Source organism: Mus pahari, chromosome 2, assembly GCF_900095145.1.
Source record: "Mus pahari chromosome 2, PAHARI_EIJ_v1.1, whole genome shotgun sequence".
In the NCBI taxonomy this organism is placed as follows: domain Eukaryota; kingdom Metazoa; phylum Chordata; class Mammalia; order Rodentia; family Muridae; genus Mus; species Mus pahari.
The window spans coordinates 53202200-53222758 of NC_034591.1; the positions used below are offsets into that span (position 1 = coordinate 53202200).

A 20559-nucleotide genomic window follows, 5' to 3' on the forward strand; every position below is an offset into this window, starting at 1 on the left:
ATATATATATATATATATATATATATATATACACATACATGTGTGTGTGTGTATAAAGAAAATATCTAATAAAAAAATAAGAATAAGAAAAAAAAAATCTAGTCTTGCATGGAAAGATGGCCCCGTTGGTAAGATGCTTCTCCTTGCAAGCAAGAGGGCCTGACTTTGCCTCTCTGAAACCCAGATAAAAGAAATCCAGATATGGTAACATACAGCTGTAATCAGTGTTGGGGAGGTAGAGCTAGAAAGATCCCAGGTACTTGCCAGTCAGCCAGATGAGCTAACCAGCAGGCTCCAGGTTCAGCGAGAAAATCTGTCTTAAAAACAAAAAATAAACAAACAAAAAAAAAACCACATAGAGGGCATTGAAGACAAGTAAACATTTTTAACCTCTGGCCTTCACATGCTTGTATACACACATGCACTTTCACTTACACACACACGCACACCTCTTGTTTCTCTATTCTTCCATCTCCTAAACACAGTGCTTCGCTGGTGGTAGACTCTTAAGAAGTACTAAATGTTTCTTCTAGAAAAAGAGCTTAGTAGAGGTTTTTCTTTGGACATAGTTATTCTATTTCTTTGTACTTATGCTCTATCATAAGATATATGGCAGCAAGGTAGACTCCCTTCTCTAAACTATAATGTTATAACAGAGAATGCCCACTTTCCAGTGTGGGGGCATCAGAGGAAAGAACCTTTGCAACTCACTGAAACTGAAAGGGCCCCCATCTCTCCTGGTACCCCCTAAGCCAAGCTGAGGCACCGCTGTGGCTCTCCTGTGCAGTTTCCGAGGTGAGAACTGGATTAACTAACTCCACTGCAGGCCACATCTTGCCACTTGGGATCTGGAAGCTGGCAAGCCTTTCCACCTGAGGCACTCTGCGATGTAGAGTTGCCAGTTATAATTATATGTCCAGGTGTTAATTAGCAAACAGTTCGTTATTTGGCAGTTTAGAGTAATGCTATGGACCTTGCCCTAATCTTTCAGTCCAACATGCATTTGATAAGTGCTTTATACATAAATTCCCCATTGCACTGGACTCAGTAAAAACTACAGAAAGAACTGCAGGTCAAAACTACTTTAATGTATCTTCCTTAGTGGACTCATTTTCAAATAAAATCTTAAGCAACAGAAGAAATCGGCAGAATTTTCTCCATTGAGATTTTCCCCTCTCACATATACCTCCCTGCATCTCTTTGTACTCAAGTGATACTCAGACCTCATGAAATAGGCGTTATGGAAATTCGTCGAGTGTGAAAGTCTTGCCTGACCATGCTGGTGCTGGACGCGGCCTTGACTTGGGAAACTTTGATACATTTGGCACACTGTCCACTCTTACTGTCACTAGATAGCTTCTGTGGTTTACTTTATCTGTCTCAGAACTTGCCATGAAAGTGTTCTTAATGCTGTGTCCAGTGTTTTACATACATTACCGTCACTAAATTTCCCAGTCATATTTTTCTTTTATGTAGTTTTATCATCTTGGCTCACTATAAATATGATGCTTTATGAAGTATCTCAAGTCTGCTCTCTGTGGTGGTGATGATTAATTCTCATTGTTTACTTATTTGGACTAAAAAACTTAATGGAAGGATATAGCAGCAATTACCAGAGCAAAGAGAAAGGGAAAGGACAATGATGTGCTTACATTTAGTTAATAAAGATAATGGAAACATAGACCATTATTGAGGTATAGCTTTGGGCCATCTGCAAGGGTTGAAGAACTATCTGGAATCTACACAGCGCCACACCCTGGGCTGTGGTCCTTGACTAGAAAAAAATGAAAGAAATGGGAAAGGCATTTGAATATGGGGATTTCTATTCTTTGTGGAATTCCTGATCCACTGAGATATTAGCAAGCAGTATACTCTCCTCACCACCTCAACTATGCCCCTTCAAACCATGAGCCAGACTTAGCCTCTCCTCCTTTAGGTTGGTTCTTGGCAGCTGTTTGGCCAAAACAATGAGGAAAGGAACTAGTACAGGGTGTGTTTTAGCCATACTCCTGCCTCCCCTACCAAGATCTGTGTCTAAAATTCTCAGAAATATTGTGAGCTGATTACTAAAGAAAGCAATTAATGAAAAGTAAAATCACTGACATCAACAGCAATGATAATAAGTGTGAATTAATCAGATCTAATTATTCCACTAGACTGTACTAACCCCTGCTCTTGAAGTTATCTGCATCTATTATGGCTCCCATCCAATCACTATCCATGGTGCTTGTTTTTTTCCCAGGTCTTAGTTCAGTGATGTCACACTAGCTGTTTAAAATCCACCATATTAGAACTGTTTATGTAACCAAATCTAGGAGACCCAGCTATCAGATGGAAGTCAGCACACAGCCAGGCATGCTTGTCTCTGTTCCTACCAGTTGTCATGAACTCGAGCCACCCCAGTTACCATTTCTCTTCAAGATGTCAAGATTCTCCACCCAAGTTAGCTATATCTACCATAAGTTTCCTTGGTGCTTGATTCTAGTAACCATTAGGCCCAGATTTTTGCTCTGAATACATGCTCATGTTCTGACCTGGCTTTCTTTCCTTTTCGTCCCCAAAGAACCTGCCATCTATTTCCCTGTATCTACCTCCCATTACTGCTAATTGCTTCAAAGTCTTTGCCTTGCAGTAGTTATGATCAAGGGCGTTGGAAACAGACAGACTAAATGACCTTTAATGTGGCTCCACACTTACTAGTTATCACCTTAACTTCTTACTGACTCTTTTTAGTCTTAGTCTCATTATTCATATATAGATCAGGTGTCTTTACTTCATAGGGTTATTATGTGAGATAAGTTTTAAAATACCTAGAAAAATTTCAATGCTACAATAAGCAATATGTGTATATTTATTTAATAAAGTAAGTACTTGTTAGCTGGGTGCAGTGGCTCATACATACAGCTTCAGCACTAGGACAGGAAATCATGAGTTCAAGGCCAGCTGGTCTATATAATGAGACTTTGTCTCAAATAACAGGAATAAATACTTGGCAGTTGTTCTCCTGTCTACTAGATTCCTGAGTAGTAAAAGTCAAGGACAGTACTATGGAATATGTGTAAATCAAAGAAGAGAGAAACTGCCTAAGGTTGTAACAAAATAAAAATTACTGAGGACTAGTGGAAAGGTAAATGAAATTCTTTTAAAAAAAAAATTCAGCCATTAGGAATGGAGACAGATAAGAAAGAAAAAGGGTTATACTTCAGAATACATCACAAAAATTAAAATCTATAACATGAACTTTAGTATTTTCTTTCAAATTTGTGTACCAGGGAAATAAAGACTATTTTATCTTAGACTCACCCACCCACCCACCCCCGCATCTAAGTGTTGAACTCAGACCCTCATGTATGCTAGGCAGGCAGGCTCTAAGCCCTAAAGGAACATTTCTCAAAGTGCTTAGAAAACTCTCATTCTGATTTCAGCAATTAAATCAATTTTAGTTTTTACTAAAGGAAGAAATTCAGTTGTCACAAATTTAAGGTACTTATTCTAAATCAAATGTGCTTAGCACAAATGCCATGGAGACAGAGTGCGGGATGGGTGTCTGTGTCTATGAAAAGAGCAAGCCTGGGGCCAGAGCACTCGTTTGTCTGCCCATCTGGAAATCTCCAGTGATCCAGGCTCTTAATTTTACCTCATTCTTAGGAGAAAAGAGAAACAATAAGAGGAGAAAATGGGCTGCGAGGGCATTCTACTTTTCATTTAAAAAAATAATTCAAGTGATAACAGGAGCAGGGAGTTTAAAAGAAAAAATGAAAGGCCATTATAATGATTTGAATGCTCAGTCTGTATTTTGCTGTGGGTTCTATTGTTCTCAGCTACATGGGAACCATGGTAATTTTATGAATCATTAGAATTTTCTTTCCAAATTATATGTGCATGTTCTCAAAGTGCCTCCTCCTAAGTTCCCCACAGTAAAAGGCGGCTGAACAATTTCATTTAATGCATTTGAATCTTGTGCTAATGTTGTATTTTTAAATATTTGTCCTTAGCAAACCAAAGACAAAATAATGACAGCTGAGTCTTTGTGCATTTTACGTCTCTTACTTTTGAAATTCTGAGTCTGTTTCCGTTCTCATGTACAGTCTAGTGAGGAGTGGTAGAATCATGAAACCTCGGTTAGCGTCATGGTGGCTTAAAAGTCAATGTCAAAAACACTCAAACCCAGTATCTGAGCTTTGTGCTTAGACACGTGTCCCCTGAGACACAGTGTCTGCAGAGATTACTCTACTACTGATGCCTAAACCTTACTTCTGGAGGGATGATGGTGCCCAGTGGCCAGTTCACTAATTAGGCCTTTTGATCCAAGTGTGAGCCATAGAAAATCAGTGAGTGAAGGAGAGAGAGAGAGATTTAGAGCTAGTCTACTTCCTTGGGCATTACTCTTCCTATTTGGGGCATTAAAACGTTCACACCTTTATAAACAGTGATATTTCAGATTTTTTATGTTTTATCTTGTTTTAGGAATGAAGGAGTTTCTCTTTACTTAATAAAATAAAAGGTTAGACCTCTGTTCATCTACCTTTTTTTTTCTGATTAGTGAAACCCCGCTGTCTAGCAAGCATGGTACAGTCTCCGTGCTGGCTGTGTCTTTCCCAGGGGTGTAGGTGTTTGCCATGTGAAGACTGTCTAAGAAGGAAGTCCCTTGAAGCCTGGATAGTCTAGGTTGTAAGCACTTACTATTCTTATGCATGGTGGGAGAGCTGCCTCCCTGGGCAGTGTGTAGGTGGTTCTATTACTGTTCTTTTCACACTAGCTTTGGCAGGATGCCCTGGAGTTTAGTTCATTGGTATGCATCAGGGGATTTCCAAGCTCATTTTTGGTCCATTTCCTCACAAATAATGCACTCCAGTAGCTAAAGCCTAACAAAGAGAAGCCCGAATGATGTGGGCCGGAAACTTAGAAGGTGACCTAAAACCAACGTTTCTGTGAACCATGGGTGACTGAAGATGCCATCCTGGGTCATGAAGAATATCCTATTCCTTGAAAATGAAGAAAGGGACAAAGACTCACTCAACTCTCCCAAGTCTGTCAACAGGAAAATCATATTAGGAGCCCCACTCTCCTGTTGGTTAGTCTTTCAATTTTGGGATGCCTGCAGCATATTCCAGCTTGTCCAACATGGAGAGGGCACATAGAGTAGTTAAGTTTGTTCCTAGAATGAGCTAGAATGCTGGGTTATACCTGCCAGATTTTTTTTTTTTTTCTTTTAAATGAGAAGCAACATTAGAAGTCATTCGTCCTCAGATGTCCTCACTCCTAGTATGGAACAGATTTGGGCTGTAGTCTCCTTTTGAACGAATTTCCCCTTGCATGTGTGCATGATTGCACACTTGCACACATACTCTCTGCCCTGAACAGGTCCATATGTTCCATTTTTACTGGAAGCCAAGCTTTCCATTCCTCCTCCCCCTCAGAGGGCTCCAGAGCTCACCTCAAAGGGACCTGAGTAACCCAGGCTGAAAGGATTTGTAGTGAAGCTTGTCAGCATAATTGATTATTATATGGTGTGTGCCACCAAAGACAGGTGAGCCTGCACAGAGTGGAACAAATTTGTGTGTTGTATGCATCTCCCATTGGGCCGTCCTGCCTCCCTCCTCTGACATGTTGATTTATATATTTGCAACTCTTCCCTAATGAATCATGTCCTGTTGTGAGTCACTGGAACCTCCTGCTGAGCACCCTACCTCTGCTAACTAACACAAGAACAGTAGAAGATCTGCTCTGAATTCTTGGTTCTGTTAGTTGGCCCTAACAGAAATGGTTGAGAATGTCTAATCTTTAAAAGGACAAAAATCACATAAAATGTTTGAATAATGTTGCTACCTTAAGGAACAAGCTCCAGTGATTTCAGAAGCTTTGCCACATGACAGAGACTAGTCACAGTGGCTTGAGAATGTAAGAAATGTAAAGAAATACAAGCATACTCCAGCACCTTTGGTGGCAGCTTGATGTTCTGGCATCCTCTGCAAACCTTCTAACTGTAAACTGCTTTGAGTGTTAGACTTGCTATAAAATGGGGAAGCTAATGACTGTTCTACTTTCTCACAATCTGTTAGGATCTTACATGAGATATTTACAGTGTTCGATGTTCTCAGGAACAGGAAGAGTCGTGTTAGAAAACGCTGTGGATATGCTGAGAGCAGCACCGGGGAAATTATGCTAAGACCCAGTTTGAAGAAATCTTAGTCCTGTGCCCTTCCAGTATGTCTTTTCATCTTAGGTATCAATTCCTGGTGAATTAAAACGCCAGAGTTTGGGGAAAATAAAAAGAGAGAAGAAGGCTTAACAGAGGACTTGAGATATCCATGAATAGACCGTGGGCTACTGGCATTGAAGGTCCCTGCCTCCAGAAGGCTGGCCAAACAGAACATCTGACTGATCAGCCTTCCAGTCTATCCTGTGTATCTACTGAGTTGCATATGTCACACCTTCCTTTATGACATGATTCCAGTAAACTGTCTCTCTTCCCTCTCCTCACCCTGTGTTCATAGCTTTCTGAAAACCTGGCCTCACCAAATTCATCACTATAATAATTGTAAAGGTTGTATAAACTTTCTGCAAGCATCCTTCAGTCATCTTGACCTTGCTGAACGTTGCACCATAGACTACCAAAGACATTAACCTATCATTTACAGTTCAGTAGAAGCAACACAAACAGTGATTAGAAGATGGACTGTGTATTTAGGCTACATCAGCTCAAATACTAGATGGAACTATTACTTTGTATTTCTGTTTGTGTACCTTATAGAATCTAGCACCTCAGTTTTTTCATCTATAAAATAGAATGTTAATATGTACCTTGTTGATGCCTAAATAAGATTATCATGAGTTAAATAAGATAATGCATATAGTGTGTAGAGTTCACTATAATCTTCTGGTTTGTTTCAAATTTTTCTTCAAAAGTTAAACCTCAAGAAGGTAGGAAATCTGTGTGTCTGTGTGTATACTGTGGCACTGCTACATCCTACATCATAGTGTAGTGATAGTGCCTGACACCATCTCAGTGAGTTCTGGATGGTGAAAGATAGTTTGTTCATCTTTACAACCCCTATTTTTACATTGTATTTACATTGTAGCTATTTCCATATTAAGAGAAAGGAATCATCATCTTGGCACTTAAGACCTCTGAGAGTCAATAATTCCATGAATTGAGGACCAATTATTCAACTACAGGGCCCTATGAAGTCGCTATTACAAAAATAACCACTTTTTATTATAGAAATAAAAAGTCTGTGGTAATTTGAGGTGGAAACTCAATAGTTAGGCAGAATAATCTAGACAATTGGCTTCCTCCTGCCTCTGCTTCAAGAGTGCTGGCATTATAAACATGACACACTACAGCTGGTGAGGTGAAAAGTGTTTATTCTGATTTCAGCATTAAATAGTATATATACATATCATAATACCACAATATCTCTTATGTTTTATAATGTATTTTTTTTTTTCCCAAGACGGGGTTTCTCTGTATAGTCCTGGCTGTCCTGGAACTCACTCTGTAGACCAGGCTAGCCTCAAATTCAGAAATCCGCCTGCCTCTGCCTCCCAAGTGCTGGGATTAAAGGCGTGCGACAACACCGCCTGGCCTCATGTTGTATATATTAAGAAANATTTTATATAAAGCTTAAAAACTGAAGAATCATTATTATTGTGTCATAAAATTCACAAAAAGATTTNAATGTATATTATTTTAGCCATATATAAGATGGTTAAAAAAAGATTTAGGAAATGGTAATTTTNATATATTAGAGGAAATATAAATTGGTTAAAGTATATTCTATCTCAATTTAAAAATGCAATGTTAATCCACATTTTTAAACCTAGCTCAAGGAAAATTTATAAATATGCATATTTATAAAAAATTTTGACCATCACTTCAAAACATTGTATCAATGGTGAAAATTCTTAAGAAAATTACCTACTGCCCCACTGACAAATCTTTTATGTGTGATATTAATTTAAGAGACTAGCAACCTGTTTCTGACAAAATGTGAATAGAGTTAGCTCCAACAATGCTGCAATATTATATTGTGACAAATTCAAATTATAACTCCATTTGGTCATATTTCTCAATGAATACATGCATAGGTCATGAACATTTCTGTAATGTGCACGCACTAATATATGTTTACATAATCAGAGCTTCAGTTTTATGTATCAAGTTGTTATGAAGAGTTATCGCTAAAGTACATGATTACAAAGAGAATAAAATTTTGTGTTTTACTATTAAAAAAAAAAAAAAAAAGACCTCTGAGGGTCAGAATTTGTCTTTCAGGATCTCTGTTCTCTATAAACGTGTCTAGACAGTTCCCTTTCAAGTCTTTTTGCTTTTGCAGCCAGTCTGCTGCTTTATTTTTTCATTTGAATACGTTAGCTTTAAAAAAGCCAGTATTTGTTATGTTAAGAAACTAATAACAGGGGGATTTCCAAAATGTATTTGTTTCCGAGGGTAGAATGTGGGATAGTAAGCCCTTTGGGCAGAATGTTTAGCAGTACCCAGCAGTGAAGGACAGCTCTAGAAGACACTGATGATTGGAGGAAACCCTCCAGGTTCTTCTGTCTCCTGTGCAGTGGGGTGGGGATGGGGCTGGAGGGGGGTAGAGTAACTGCCTTGTTGTATACTGTCCAGTGTTCTTGCTGATCTAATCCTCTTCCTCAGCACTTTCTCCTTACCTCTGGTTTTTGTTGGTGCTATTTTGGTATTTTGTTTTATTTTGTTTGAAGTGAAAATGCTGGTGCAGTACATTTTAGTATAATGATATTTTATCGATGATCTTCTCTAACTAAGTATAAACTACTTCAGTAGCATGGCAAGTCTATGCTAATAGCACTGGCCAGGGTTGACCTGTTGTCATTTCCTAAAAGGAAGAGTTCATGTAAAGTAAATAATCAAGAGGCCTCAGGGTGTTACTTGAAAGGAAATAAAACTTATAAGTATCTCATAGTGACTGTTATTCTTCTTGACTAAGAAATCAAGATCGGTCAGCAGTTTCTACTATACTATTCCCCTATGTATCATTTAACAAAATAAAATTATATTGATATACAAGAATAATGAAATGTGATGTGCTGTTATTTTCTCAAAAGCAATTACTAATGTAAAATTTAATATTTCATTTGCCTATGCTGCCTTCTCACTTTAATCATGAAGTCAAAGTCACGGCACAGATTTAAATTATTCCAAATATCATGATCGTTTTCCATATGATTTCAAAGTTGAATCTATGGCCTCTTCTATTCATCTCAGATGAATTTTATAGTGATTACAGCATACTTATAGCGATGCACTTCCACACTCCGGAACAGTTGCACTTGAGAAACATCTACTCTGGAGATGCTAAAAGTCAAACAAGGAATTGGGACTAGCATCCATAATTAAGGAATTATGTTTTGAAACTCCAGCTCTAGCTCGTCCCTGAGCGCATTATTGATCAGAACAAGAGTCCTTAGAAGGTAAGAAGGACTCAAACTGAGGTCATCAGACTGTGCCATCTTAGTCTCATTCACCAAGGTTTTAAAGAGCAAATAAGCTTGTGTAATTACTTACATGAATTCTAAAGAAATCTAGTATTTTCTGATTCTCCAAAATTTTATATCATTTTTTTTCCTGAGGCAATTCTAAATCCTGCTTAATTTTTGGCCTGCTGAAAGAGCTTTAGAATGTTTCTCTTTGACTACACTACAGATCTACATTTGAACTAGGTCATCAGGTGATTAGTGACATCAAAATGGATTATTTGCTGCATCTTGTTTGTGGAAGAGAGATTTTTCAAAATGTTCTGTCCTCAATACATATATACATCATAAAAGATTTGGCTTCTGACCGCCTCTCAGCCTGTTCTTCTGAGGCATCCACTCACCCCTCTTCCCTCCTCCCCATCACAAAGGACCACTCAGTTGCCTGAGTCCAGTTTTAGTTCATATCCACACTGTTTCACTAACCTCAAGGTCTTTGCTAGTACTCTTGTTCAGCCTATAAAAACTGTTATTTTGTCACTCAATTCAGGTGCAAATCCTTCTTTCTTAACACTGTCCAACCATCTGCCTCAGTACCATTAACTTTTTCTATACCTCTGCTGTATTTTAGATAAACTTATTTATTCATCCATAATTGCTAGTAGGCAGGAATCCTGTTCTTTTTTTGGCCTTGACTCTTCAGTTAGTCCAGTGTCACACACAGAAAAGATAGTTTTCTATTTAATGAATTAGTTAAATTTCCTTGTTCTTCTCTAGACAGCTCTTACTTAGTGTCCAGCAATAATAGTTTCAGTAATTGTGTTGTACCTTCACATTTAAAAATGCAAAAGACATTAAAGCAGGATGCTGAGAAAGACATTGTGAGAGGCGGACCAATCTTAGAACTTTCTGAAGGAGTATCTGTTTATTTATGGGGTGAGTGGATAGAATAGTTTAAAACTGAAGTTTACCATCTGCCCATGCACCACCAAGCAGATTTCTTTCTCCATAACACACACACACACACACATCTAGCAAAAATGGCTTCCATCCCAACAGTGTCGCTACTGATGACCTTTAATCCTGAGCTTCTTCTCCCATCAAATCAAATGTGAAACCTTCTTCTGTAACTGCCCACTTCCATTCAACAGTTTCTCCAGGCTTTTGGTCCCTGGGACTGTTCAAGTGTGCCACTAATCTGTTACTCCCTACGTCTTTTACCTTGCATTGCTCTGCAGCATCGCATTGTATTATGATTTTACTTATCATTCCTCTTTGAGTGGGCAGTTTTATTGTTGGTCATTTCCTGGTTTTGCTGTAGGTATAAGATGTTTTTATTGAGAAACAAACTTCAGAGTACATCTTTAGTTACCTACTTGTCATCCTCCTTCCTCGGTAAAGTGCTAAAGGAAACCATTGTATAGACAGGAGGTACGGAGCTTACTAAGCACCTTTTGGGTGTCAGGTCATATATATATATATATATATATATATATATATATATATATATATATATATATATATATTCTCTCTCTTCAGAAGTCTTATGGACCATTGGGAGAGCAATTAAAAGCATGGAAATGTTATAGAAAACCAATCTAAGATATTCTGACTGTTTTTTAGCAGGAAACCCTCTCCCCTCTCAGTGTGGGCTTAAAAAGAATCTTCCAGCAGGGAAGGAAGAATGTCCTCCCTCAGCTTGGAAAGATAAGAAAATGGATTCCAGACAAAAGAGACAGGGGACAGAGCATTTTAGGCAATAATAAGACCCTGAAATAGCCATGGGTGATTGAAAGGAATCCACCATAGCTGAACCTTACAGATCAGAGTGGGGGGTGGTAAGAGGCTAGAGATGGAAAATGGAAGCCATGTAAAGGGCCTTTTGCATTAACTGAAGAACATCAGTGTAGCCACTAAAGAGCTTGAAGGCAATGAGAGACATGATCGAATATAACTTAAAACTGTTTCCTATTCTGTTAAGCTTCATGTCGTAAACAATAGTCATCTTAAGTACAAAGACTGTTCTCGCTCTTAGTCATGCAATAGCTACCCATTCCAAATCTACCCAGTGCCCAAAGATCCTTTGCTTCCCTATCCCAGTCTACCCATTGAAGGGAGACTACTGCTCTAGCTGATCTCATCAATGACTATTCATGGGGGGGTTGTATTGCTTCATTGAATACAATTTATAAATAACCTACATTGTGTTAGCTATACAGGCCGAGTGTTAGTGATATGAAGGAATGGTCATTGAGTTTATTTCTTAAAATTACAGTCTAGTGGGTAAGACAGCTAAGTGAACTAGTGATTATCAGAACCACAGGAGGCACTTAAAGTGGGTAACACATGTGCTAGCATCAAGAAAGGCATTCATGACATAGGAAGAGCATTGTAAACAGAAAGATCTAGGGGCATGAAGGCATAGAGGCAGGAGGTTAGCTGGATGCAAGTGTGAGCTGGTAACCTAGTATGGTTAAGCAAGGGATGTGCATGAAACTGGAGAGAAGCCTAGGGAAGTAGAGGAGCCAAAATTAAACAGGTTGTATTATAGGAAGAGAAATGCACAGATGGGAAAAGAAGTCCTAAAACTCTCCTCTGCGTGTCCAAGCATGTCGTGAGGCCTACTTGCTGTAGGAAATGTCCCTACAAATACATTTTCAGCAAATGTAAAGGGATGCTCTATGACAAATGTTTTTATGTTTTGAGAGGTTTTTTTTTTTTTTAAGTCCATTAATAGGAATAAAGATAGACTCTACAGTCCTTTCCCAAAGGACTTAGCACTAATTCACTGTAGCACCAATGTATGAAGGCTTTCAAGTCTCCCAGTGTAGAAACAATTTCAGTTTTCTTTATCTTATCATTTTTGAAAGCATTTGAGTATGGAGCCAACTTTCTATAATATAATGTTTATATTTATTTTATGAAGCCCAATTTAGCAAACAGTGGTCTGGGTCTCAAAAAAACCAAACCAAAATAAAACCAACAATACACTCCATTCATAAAGGCTACTTGTGTGTGCATTGATTAGGATCAACTCTAGGATCACCCTCATTCGGGCAAGTGTTCTACTAAGGAGTTAACCTTAACTCTCCGTAGATTATTTTCAATGCAGAACCAAACAGCAGGTTCTTATACACGCCCCCACCCCCTGCACATTGGGCTACTCTTGTATCCCTGTGAGAACTTCAGTTACTCTTGTAACCCTGTGAGAACTTCAGTTGTTGATGTTTCAGAACAGCTTCTCATTGCATTTGCTGTCTGGGGATTTTTTTTTTCCCCTTGTTTTTTGCCATGCCCAGACTTCATTACCTGCTAAGAGGTTGTAAGAACTGTGAACTTAGCTGTTTCTAAACAAATATAGATTCCTTTAAATGTGTTTAATAGCAATTATAATGAATAAAATCACTTTTACTTATTATGAAGTCCTTATGCTCACATTCATAGACTTCTAAATTAATACTGCACCAGTAAGGCTATGATGATGCTTGAACCAAAAATCAAACAAATAAAACTAGGATTGGCCTTGTTGAGATGTAATATTTCCAGCATTTATCTGTCAGAACCACAGATTTGGAAATTGTTGTAACTTCTTGAAAAAGGTAGACCTTTTCCCCATAAAAATTCCCATCATTTTGCAGAGTGCAGTTTCATTTTCCTTGAAGAGAATGTAGTGATTGATTATCCAGAGTGCTGCAGTGACAAGGTAAACCAACCAAATAGCTCGGAAATTGTATGTAATCATATAGCATCACATAGGGGCCATGTCGAGCACAGTCATTGGAATTAAATTGTGCCTTTCTCGTTAGTCCCTGCTGGTATTTCCTGCTCACCTCCAAAACCTCCACCTCCAGAGACTATTCAGTCATCCTTTCTCCTCCAAACTGTCAGTTCCATTCTAACTACCCAAAAGCACTGCAGTAGATAGAGAACAAACCTCCCTCACCCAAAGAGATTGCAAGCTGCGGGTGCCTGTTTCCCACATCCCTTGCCTCTGTGACTTTCAGTGAGAAGATTTTATATTTCCTATTCGAGCATCCTTTATTCGTTCTGAAGATGCTGCCAAGACATGAGCAAGTGAAAGGAAGAATGGGAGATGAATAAGAGGAAAGGGGCATGTCAGTCGCTTTGAGAAGCTGATGATCTAGTTGTGAAGGCCAGACACACCTGCAAAAGCTTGAGAACAGCTGTACACGACTAATTCAGCCAGTGTCAAAGTACCAGTGCAGATTGAATATGGGAATCATGTGGGCCAATAAAGGAGCAATCAAATTATCCTTGTTATTAGTGGACTAAATTGAGTCATAGTAAAGGAAGGAGCTACCCAAGCTACCCGAAGCTGATTATCAATCGTGTAATTGAGGATAGAACCAGGCCCTTTCTCCTAATGATCAGAGTAATCTCCTCATGTTCATCTTCCAATGCTTTAGGATTGAAGCAGGCTTTGTGAGGATTGCTGCACTTCTCTCTGCTTTATTAATTGCTGTCCACATTTTGTAGCATATCCTGTGTTCTGAACTGGGATGAGGATTTTAGATGCTTAACATGGGGACATGTAGCCGGGCAGAATCAATTCCTGTCAGTCACACACAAATACAGAGGAATGGGATTATAGATCAGGGTGAAGCTGCAGTGCTTTAATCTCAAAATCAATACAGAAAAGGAAGTTGAACTTGTGAGGATTCTATAGAGACTGTAATTTGGTTTCCTGTGAGGTTTGCCTTACATAATATAATGTTCCTTTCTTCTCTCCTTCTAATTATTTCAGTAGGAGTGAGAAGGGGAGGGGGAAGGCATAGGAGGGAGAAGCCTCTACCACCAAATCATCTCAAATAAGCATACAACTGTACCTCATAAGTCAAGCTAATCCTCCATGTATTTACTTTGATCTGATCTTTTTATTTTCAAGGAAAATTGTCTAAAATCCTGTCTCCATAGGTATCTTTAAGCATAATAAAATGCTTCTTTGATTCTTTCCTAGGTCATTGTGAGACTGTAAAAAGTATTTTTTAATATTTACTTTTATGGCTAACTCTGCTATAGCCTGTGTGCTTTTTCTAATAAATATATAGCAAACTCTTTATTGACCAAAGGATTCTAGGCTGGTAGGCATGCGATTAATATTTACTTCAGTGTAATTCTGCTCTTGTTGAAAGAGTCATGAAATAATGGTTTAAAAAACTGTGTCTTTTCTCAAAGATTTAGAAGTTATTGAATGTTCCTCTTTTCAGAAGTAACACTAACTTGCTACATAGTGCTCTACCTTTAAGGTGGTTTTATTATTTTTAAGTTTGGAAGTTCTTTGGTTCAATAAAGTCATAGTCTATGTGTGCCCTTCTTCACCTATGCTGACAAAAGTGCCATCATTTGGCCCTCAAGAGCCTTCCTCTGAAAAGAGCTTTGTAAGGCTGCTGAAGCTTTAAGAGTCAGGTAGAATGGGCTGTCTCCTGTCCACTGTGAGCATGTCCTTGCAGGAGACTGTAGAGCCCAGCAGCAATCTCTTTGCTTAGGCTCTAGCCATGCCTCGGGCAATTTAGTTTCACCATATGATTCCACCATCATGTGCAACCTTAGCACAGGCTAAAAACAACCCAGCCAGGAAGTTGTGAATGGAAACCTCCAAAGTGAGCGAAAGTAGCCTTTCGCTGGGGAGTTGGCTATCTCCTTTTGTTGTTATGGTAATAGATATAAATGAGAAGCACAATGAACTCATGGAAAATAATGGGATGTGGTCAAAACTCAGGGCCAGTGCTAAAGCAGAATAGGAAGTAAAATCAGATGTCCCTCAATAGAGGAATGGATACAGAAAATGTGGTACATTTACACAATGGAGTACTACTCAGCTATTAAAAACAATGGATTTATGAAATTCTTGGGCAAATGGATGTATCTGGAGGATATTATCCTTAGTGAGGTAACCCAATCACAAAAGAAGTCACTAGATATGCACTTACTGATAAGCAGATATTAGCCCAGAAACTTAGAATACCCAAGATACATTTTGCAAAACACAGGAAAACCATGAAGGATGACCATCGTGTGGATACTTCATTCCTCCTTAGAATAAGGAACAAAATACCCATGAAAGGATATAGGTACAGAGACAAAATTTAGAGCTAAGATGAAAGGATGGACTATCCAGAGACTACCCCATCCGGGAATCCATCCCATCATCAGCCACCAAACCCAGATACTAATGCACATGCCAGCAAGATTCTGCTGAAGGGACCCTGATATAGTGGCCACTTGTAAGGCTATGCCAGTGCCTGGCAAACACAGAAGTGGATGCTCACAGTCAGCTATTGGATGGAACACAGGGCCCCCCAATGGAGGAGCTAGAGAAAGTACCCAAGGAGTTGTAGGGGGCTGCAACCCTGTAGGTGGAACAACAATATGAACTAACCAGTACCCCCTGAGCTCGTGTCTCTAGCTGCATATGTAGCAGAAGATGGCCTAGTTGGCCATCATTGGGAAGAGAGGCCCTTTGGTCTTGCAAACTTTATAAGACCCAGCACAGGGGAAGGCCAGGGCCAAGAAGTGGGAGTGGGTGGGTAGGGGAGCAACGGCGGGGGGAGGGTAAAGGGAACTTTCGGGATAGCATTTGAAATGTAAATAAAGAAAATATCTAATAAAAAAAAACATTAAAAAAAGGAGGTAAAATGAGCAGAGCCTGGAGCCCTTGCTTTCCTGTTTCATCTTCCTCAGCCTCTTTACTCCTCTTTTCACTGACAGTAATTACAGGGGTGCTGAAAGGGTTAACTAAGTTGAAGCAAGTGAAATGCTTACTGTTGTGCCCTATACTTGTAAGACCCCTGTACAACTCATGATAACCATGAGTATTGTGTGACTTTCAAATGATACACTACATGCTGCAGACACCCTGCAATCTGTAAGTGATGACCCAAATGTTACTTGTTCTTAATTCAGTGGTAGTTTTGAAATTTAAAATAAACTGTGGAAGCCTTTTTCTTTTCCCTGCCTCTAGGAGATCTGTACTCAAGTAGTAATAAATCCCAAAGGTGATAAATAAGGCTTCTATTCACTATGAACACTCTTTCTTAAAACCAAAAGGAAGTTCCAGGAGTGGTACTCTAATCCCAGAACATGGGAAATGAAGGCAGTAGGGTCATTAATTTAAGCCATTCAGGGCGGTCTCATGAGTTCAATGCCTACCTGAGCTACATAGCAAAACTTAGTCTCAAAACCAACAAGGAATGGGGATGTTGTTCAGGGAGAGAGTACAAAATCCTGGTTTCCATCCACAGCACCATTTAAAAAAAAAAATAAGAAAAAATAAAAAATAAAATAAACCAGATACAGAGACATCTGTAGATGCCATAAAGTCCACAAAATATTTTGAAAAATTCCTATCCTGTACCATTTCTGTGAAAATGCCTTTCAGGCCTTTGAAAGGCTAGCTGTGTGTGATATAATTATTTGGTTGTTGATTTTAATCCATATTTTTGGTGCCAGAAACCCTCAGAAAAGTGAAGTGCTATCACATCCTTTCAGTTGTCCTTGCTTATCCTGAACATTATTTCTATATAGGCATCTCATGTTTTCTGTCTTCCCCTTTGTATTGATTCCCAGAGCACAATCATCGTGGAGAAGACAGTACAAGACCTAATGAACCTTATGCATGACTTGAGTGCGTATTCAGATCAGTTCCTCAACATGGTGTGTGTGAAGCTCCAAGAGTACAAGGACACATGCTCCACAGCCTACAGGTAGGACCTGAGTGCTGACTCGGTGTGAGCCTGCCTGTGGCTCTGCATGGCAACACTGCCTTTCTTGCCTACTTCCCTGAGTTTGTTACAGAGTATCATAGAGATGGTCTCTTAGGTCCTTTCACAGTCACACTGACAAAGGGAATGAAAGGAGCCAAGGGGCAGAGACACCTAAGATGGCCATAATGTATCAGCTCAGGGGTCACCTCTGATTTCCCCTAGAAACTGAAACCTAGAAGTGCAAGATATATCTTCCTCAAGAAAACTTCAGGTCTTGATTAGTCCACTTGGTGGGTGAAGAGATTCTGATAATAGAGTGATTTAAAACGTCCAATGCTCTGTCATATAAAGTATTTCTCATTCTTACAAACACATTCCTACTGACATTGATCTGAAGCCTGCATACTGTCAGAAAAGGGCAGTTACACCTAGTTTTAGCATCAGTTGAAGGGAGAAAAACTCTGGTATGAACTTGAAACCTGTTAGGCCTCAGATTTCTTTTTTCTGGGTTCAACAGATCATCTGGAGCTCATGGCAAGATCATAGCATTTCACATGGAAACCCAATAATAGGAACATCATGGCCGGGTTGGCAAGACTTGAAACAATTGCAGAAAAAAGAGAATTAAAATAAATCACTAAATTATATGTGATATATAATTAAGGATCAGGAGGGACAGTACAATGTGTAGTTATAATCTGTGAGAAATCCCAAAGAAAAGTGATTGCAGACAGGAATGAGTTTGCAGAAGGTGGCATATGTGCTGGACAGAGGATGTTCATGGAAGTGGAGAGAATCATTAATGCATTGCAATAAAGGAGGGACCCACTAACACAGTGGCCTGGCACAGGGAGGACACAGTAAGGGTCACCTAAGCAGGAAATAGTGGGAGATAATGTTACCTAGGAAGAGGGACAAGATTTGGCATGTAGATGTCCTGAGAGTTCTACAGGAGTAAGGACAAACAGTAATCTGAGAGGGTGATGTCACTCCCATGAATGCAAACCTCCCTCATTCCAGCAGGAAGTAGTACTTATCCATGAGTAGTCTTATGCCTCAATTAAATTTAAAAAGCCCTTATCCCATTGAGTTGTGCTCCCAACAATATTTACTTTTTGTATTCCTAAAAATAGCAATATGTTAGATTAAAATCATATGCTAATAATGTTTTATATACAGTTACAGACCAAATAAACATCATGGTAATTCAAAATATTAAAATATATTCTCGTGGTAACAGAAAATGTAAATTTTAATTTTTAAACAAGTGTATACAAATTTGCTTTGCCAAAAATTACAACCTAGTAAGTAAATGTTTCAAGCATTAAAATGTAGTCCATACAATAAAACTTAGTGAAGAAATAAAATACAAATGGTATTCAAAATAGAAGAATGAAAAGGTCCATAAACGGAGCTTTTAGTTTCTTTATAAATATCTGATGGAAGATTTCAAATCCCTGGGATTTTTGCCTTTTTTTTATTTTTACTTCAAAAGTAGTAATTGAAGCTACTTAGGAAAACAATGAGATGTTTAAATATGTAATGATTAAATCAACTAATTGATATATCTGTCACCTCATATAATTTATAATGTGATGTGAACATTTAAAATTTACTAAGCAAATTGTGGGTGGGAGGTGTTGGTTTTGTTTGCTTTGGTTTGGTTTTCGAGACAGGGTTCCTCTGTTTAGCCTTACTGTCCTGGAACTCAACTCTGTAGACCAGGCTGGCCTCAACTCAAAGATCCACCTGCTTCTGTGTCAGAAGGCAGGAATTAAAGACATGAGCCACCACACCCAGCCAATTTTTAAAAATATGTTGAATTTAATGGATATTATGTCCTAGAGCAAATGCCCCCTTTCCCAACACCCCACCTCCCACCACCCCACCCCCACACAGCTCAAGTAACCACTTTTTTTACCCTCTACATCGCAGGATTTGAATTGTAAAGATTCTACATCTAAAAGAGAATACGGGACATTTCTGTTCCCAGTCTTTGGAAACATTTAAAATAGTGATTTTTACAAATGTATTTATGATATGCCAAAGACCTGACTTTTGCAAGTATTTACATTCATACCAAAACAACTATATGTCAACTTTAATATGTGGAGTGGAGGCTGTAGTTTTACAAATTATTTTAGTGGGTATACAAATTGCTGAAGCCACTGACCTAACATATTTGTTTGAAATTGGGATTTCTGGCTCACTCCAAGGGTGTTCTATTTCCGGGGAAATAAATTCCAAAATGGTTGTACCAATGTGTCACCTACCAAATGAAAATTTTTAAACATTTTAAACATTGAAGCTTCAATTTTAAGCAATGAAATATTTTTAAAATAATGTTTTAATAACATTGTGGTTTATGTTTGTATAGAACCACCATTAAATTTAAAGATTTTTTAAAAATATACATATGTCTAATTATTGGCACAAAGTAATTTCTCTCCAGTAAGAATGCTGACAAAAATTACTTATAATTGCACTATAATAAATAACCTAATAAAGTAATTGGTTCTAGAATCTAAATTCTACTGATAGGTACTTTATAGTATTGTGGCTTTAGTTATTTTGACAGGAAAGTTTTAAGTTCCTAGAGTTTGGCACCCTCTTCATTATTTCCTCTCAACATGTGAGGTGATTGGAAGCCAGCATGTATTAGTCAGGTTTGGATTACTATATTAACCTGCATGCTGAAAGGTTTATTTTAGCTCACTTCTGGGATCCTAGTCCAAGGTCACATGGTCTCATTTCTGTGAGCCTCTGATAAAGGCTTTTATATCAAAGCAGAAGTGCTCAGTGGAGCCAGCGATTTGCATCTTGAACCAAGAGACAGAGAAACATTATGAGACCAGGCTGCCACAATTCCTTTTGAAAAAATATACTCACATTCCACTTCTTTTTATTTGAGTGAAATCATTTTTATTCCTTGCATATGAAAATCTCACATGTTTATGAAAATAATTATTGTATGAAAATCTTTTATATTTATGAAAATAGTTATTTTATTTTAAAAAATCTTGCATATTTGTGAAGATAGTTATTGCAGTTCATTTCCAGTTCATTATGGTTCATTGTGAAACATTTCCGGTATCTGGCATACTTTGGATCTAAATCATCCCAGTCATTATTCCCCACTGTCATTAGCCTGATGTTGTCCATCTTATTGTCTTGACTTCCCCAAGCCTAGACTGCACTGAGGTGTGCTCTGCATGACAAAACAGCACTGCCACATGCCTCCTTGTGGCCAAGGCTAGACCCAGTTATTTTTGTATCCTGTCATTGCACTGGATGGAGCTTCACTGAGCCTCCATCAAGTCTCTCTCTCCCTCTCTCTCTCTCTCTCTCCCTCTCCCTCTCCCTCTCTCTCTCTCTC

The 20559-nt window shown here is 38.6% G+C and overlaps 1 protein-coding gene across 2 annotated transcripts in view; it reads left to right on the forward strand.

Annotated features, from left to right (window-relative positions):
• Exoc4 (exocyst complex component 4) overlaps nt 1-20559 on the forward strand; it is a 711882-nt gene that overhangs the window by 535592 nt on the left and 155731 nt on the right. For both annotated transcript variants that reach the window (XM_021189789.2, XM_029535373.1), the window contains exon 12: nt 17047-17183. In XM_021189789.2, the coding sequence (XP_021045448.1) occupies nt 17047-17183 (137 nt within the window). The remainder of the gene's footprint in view (nt 1-17046; nt 17184-20559) is intronic.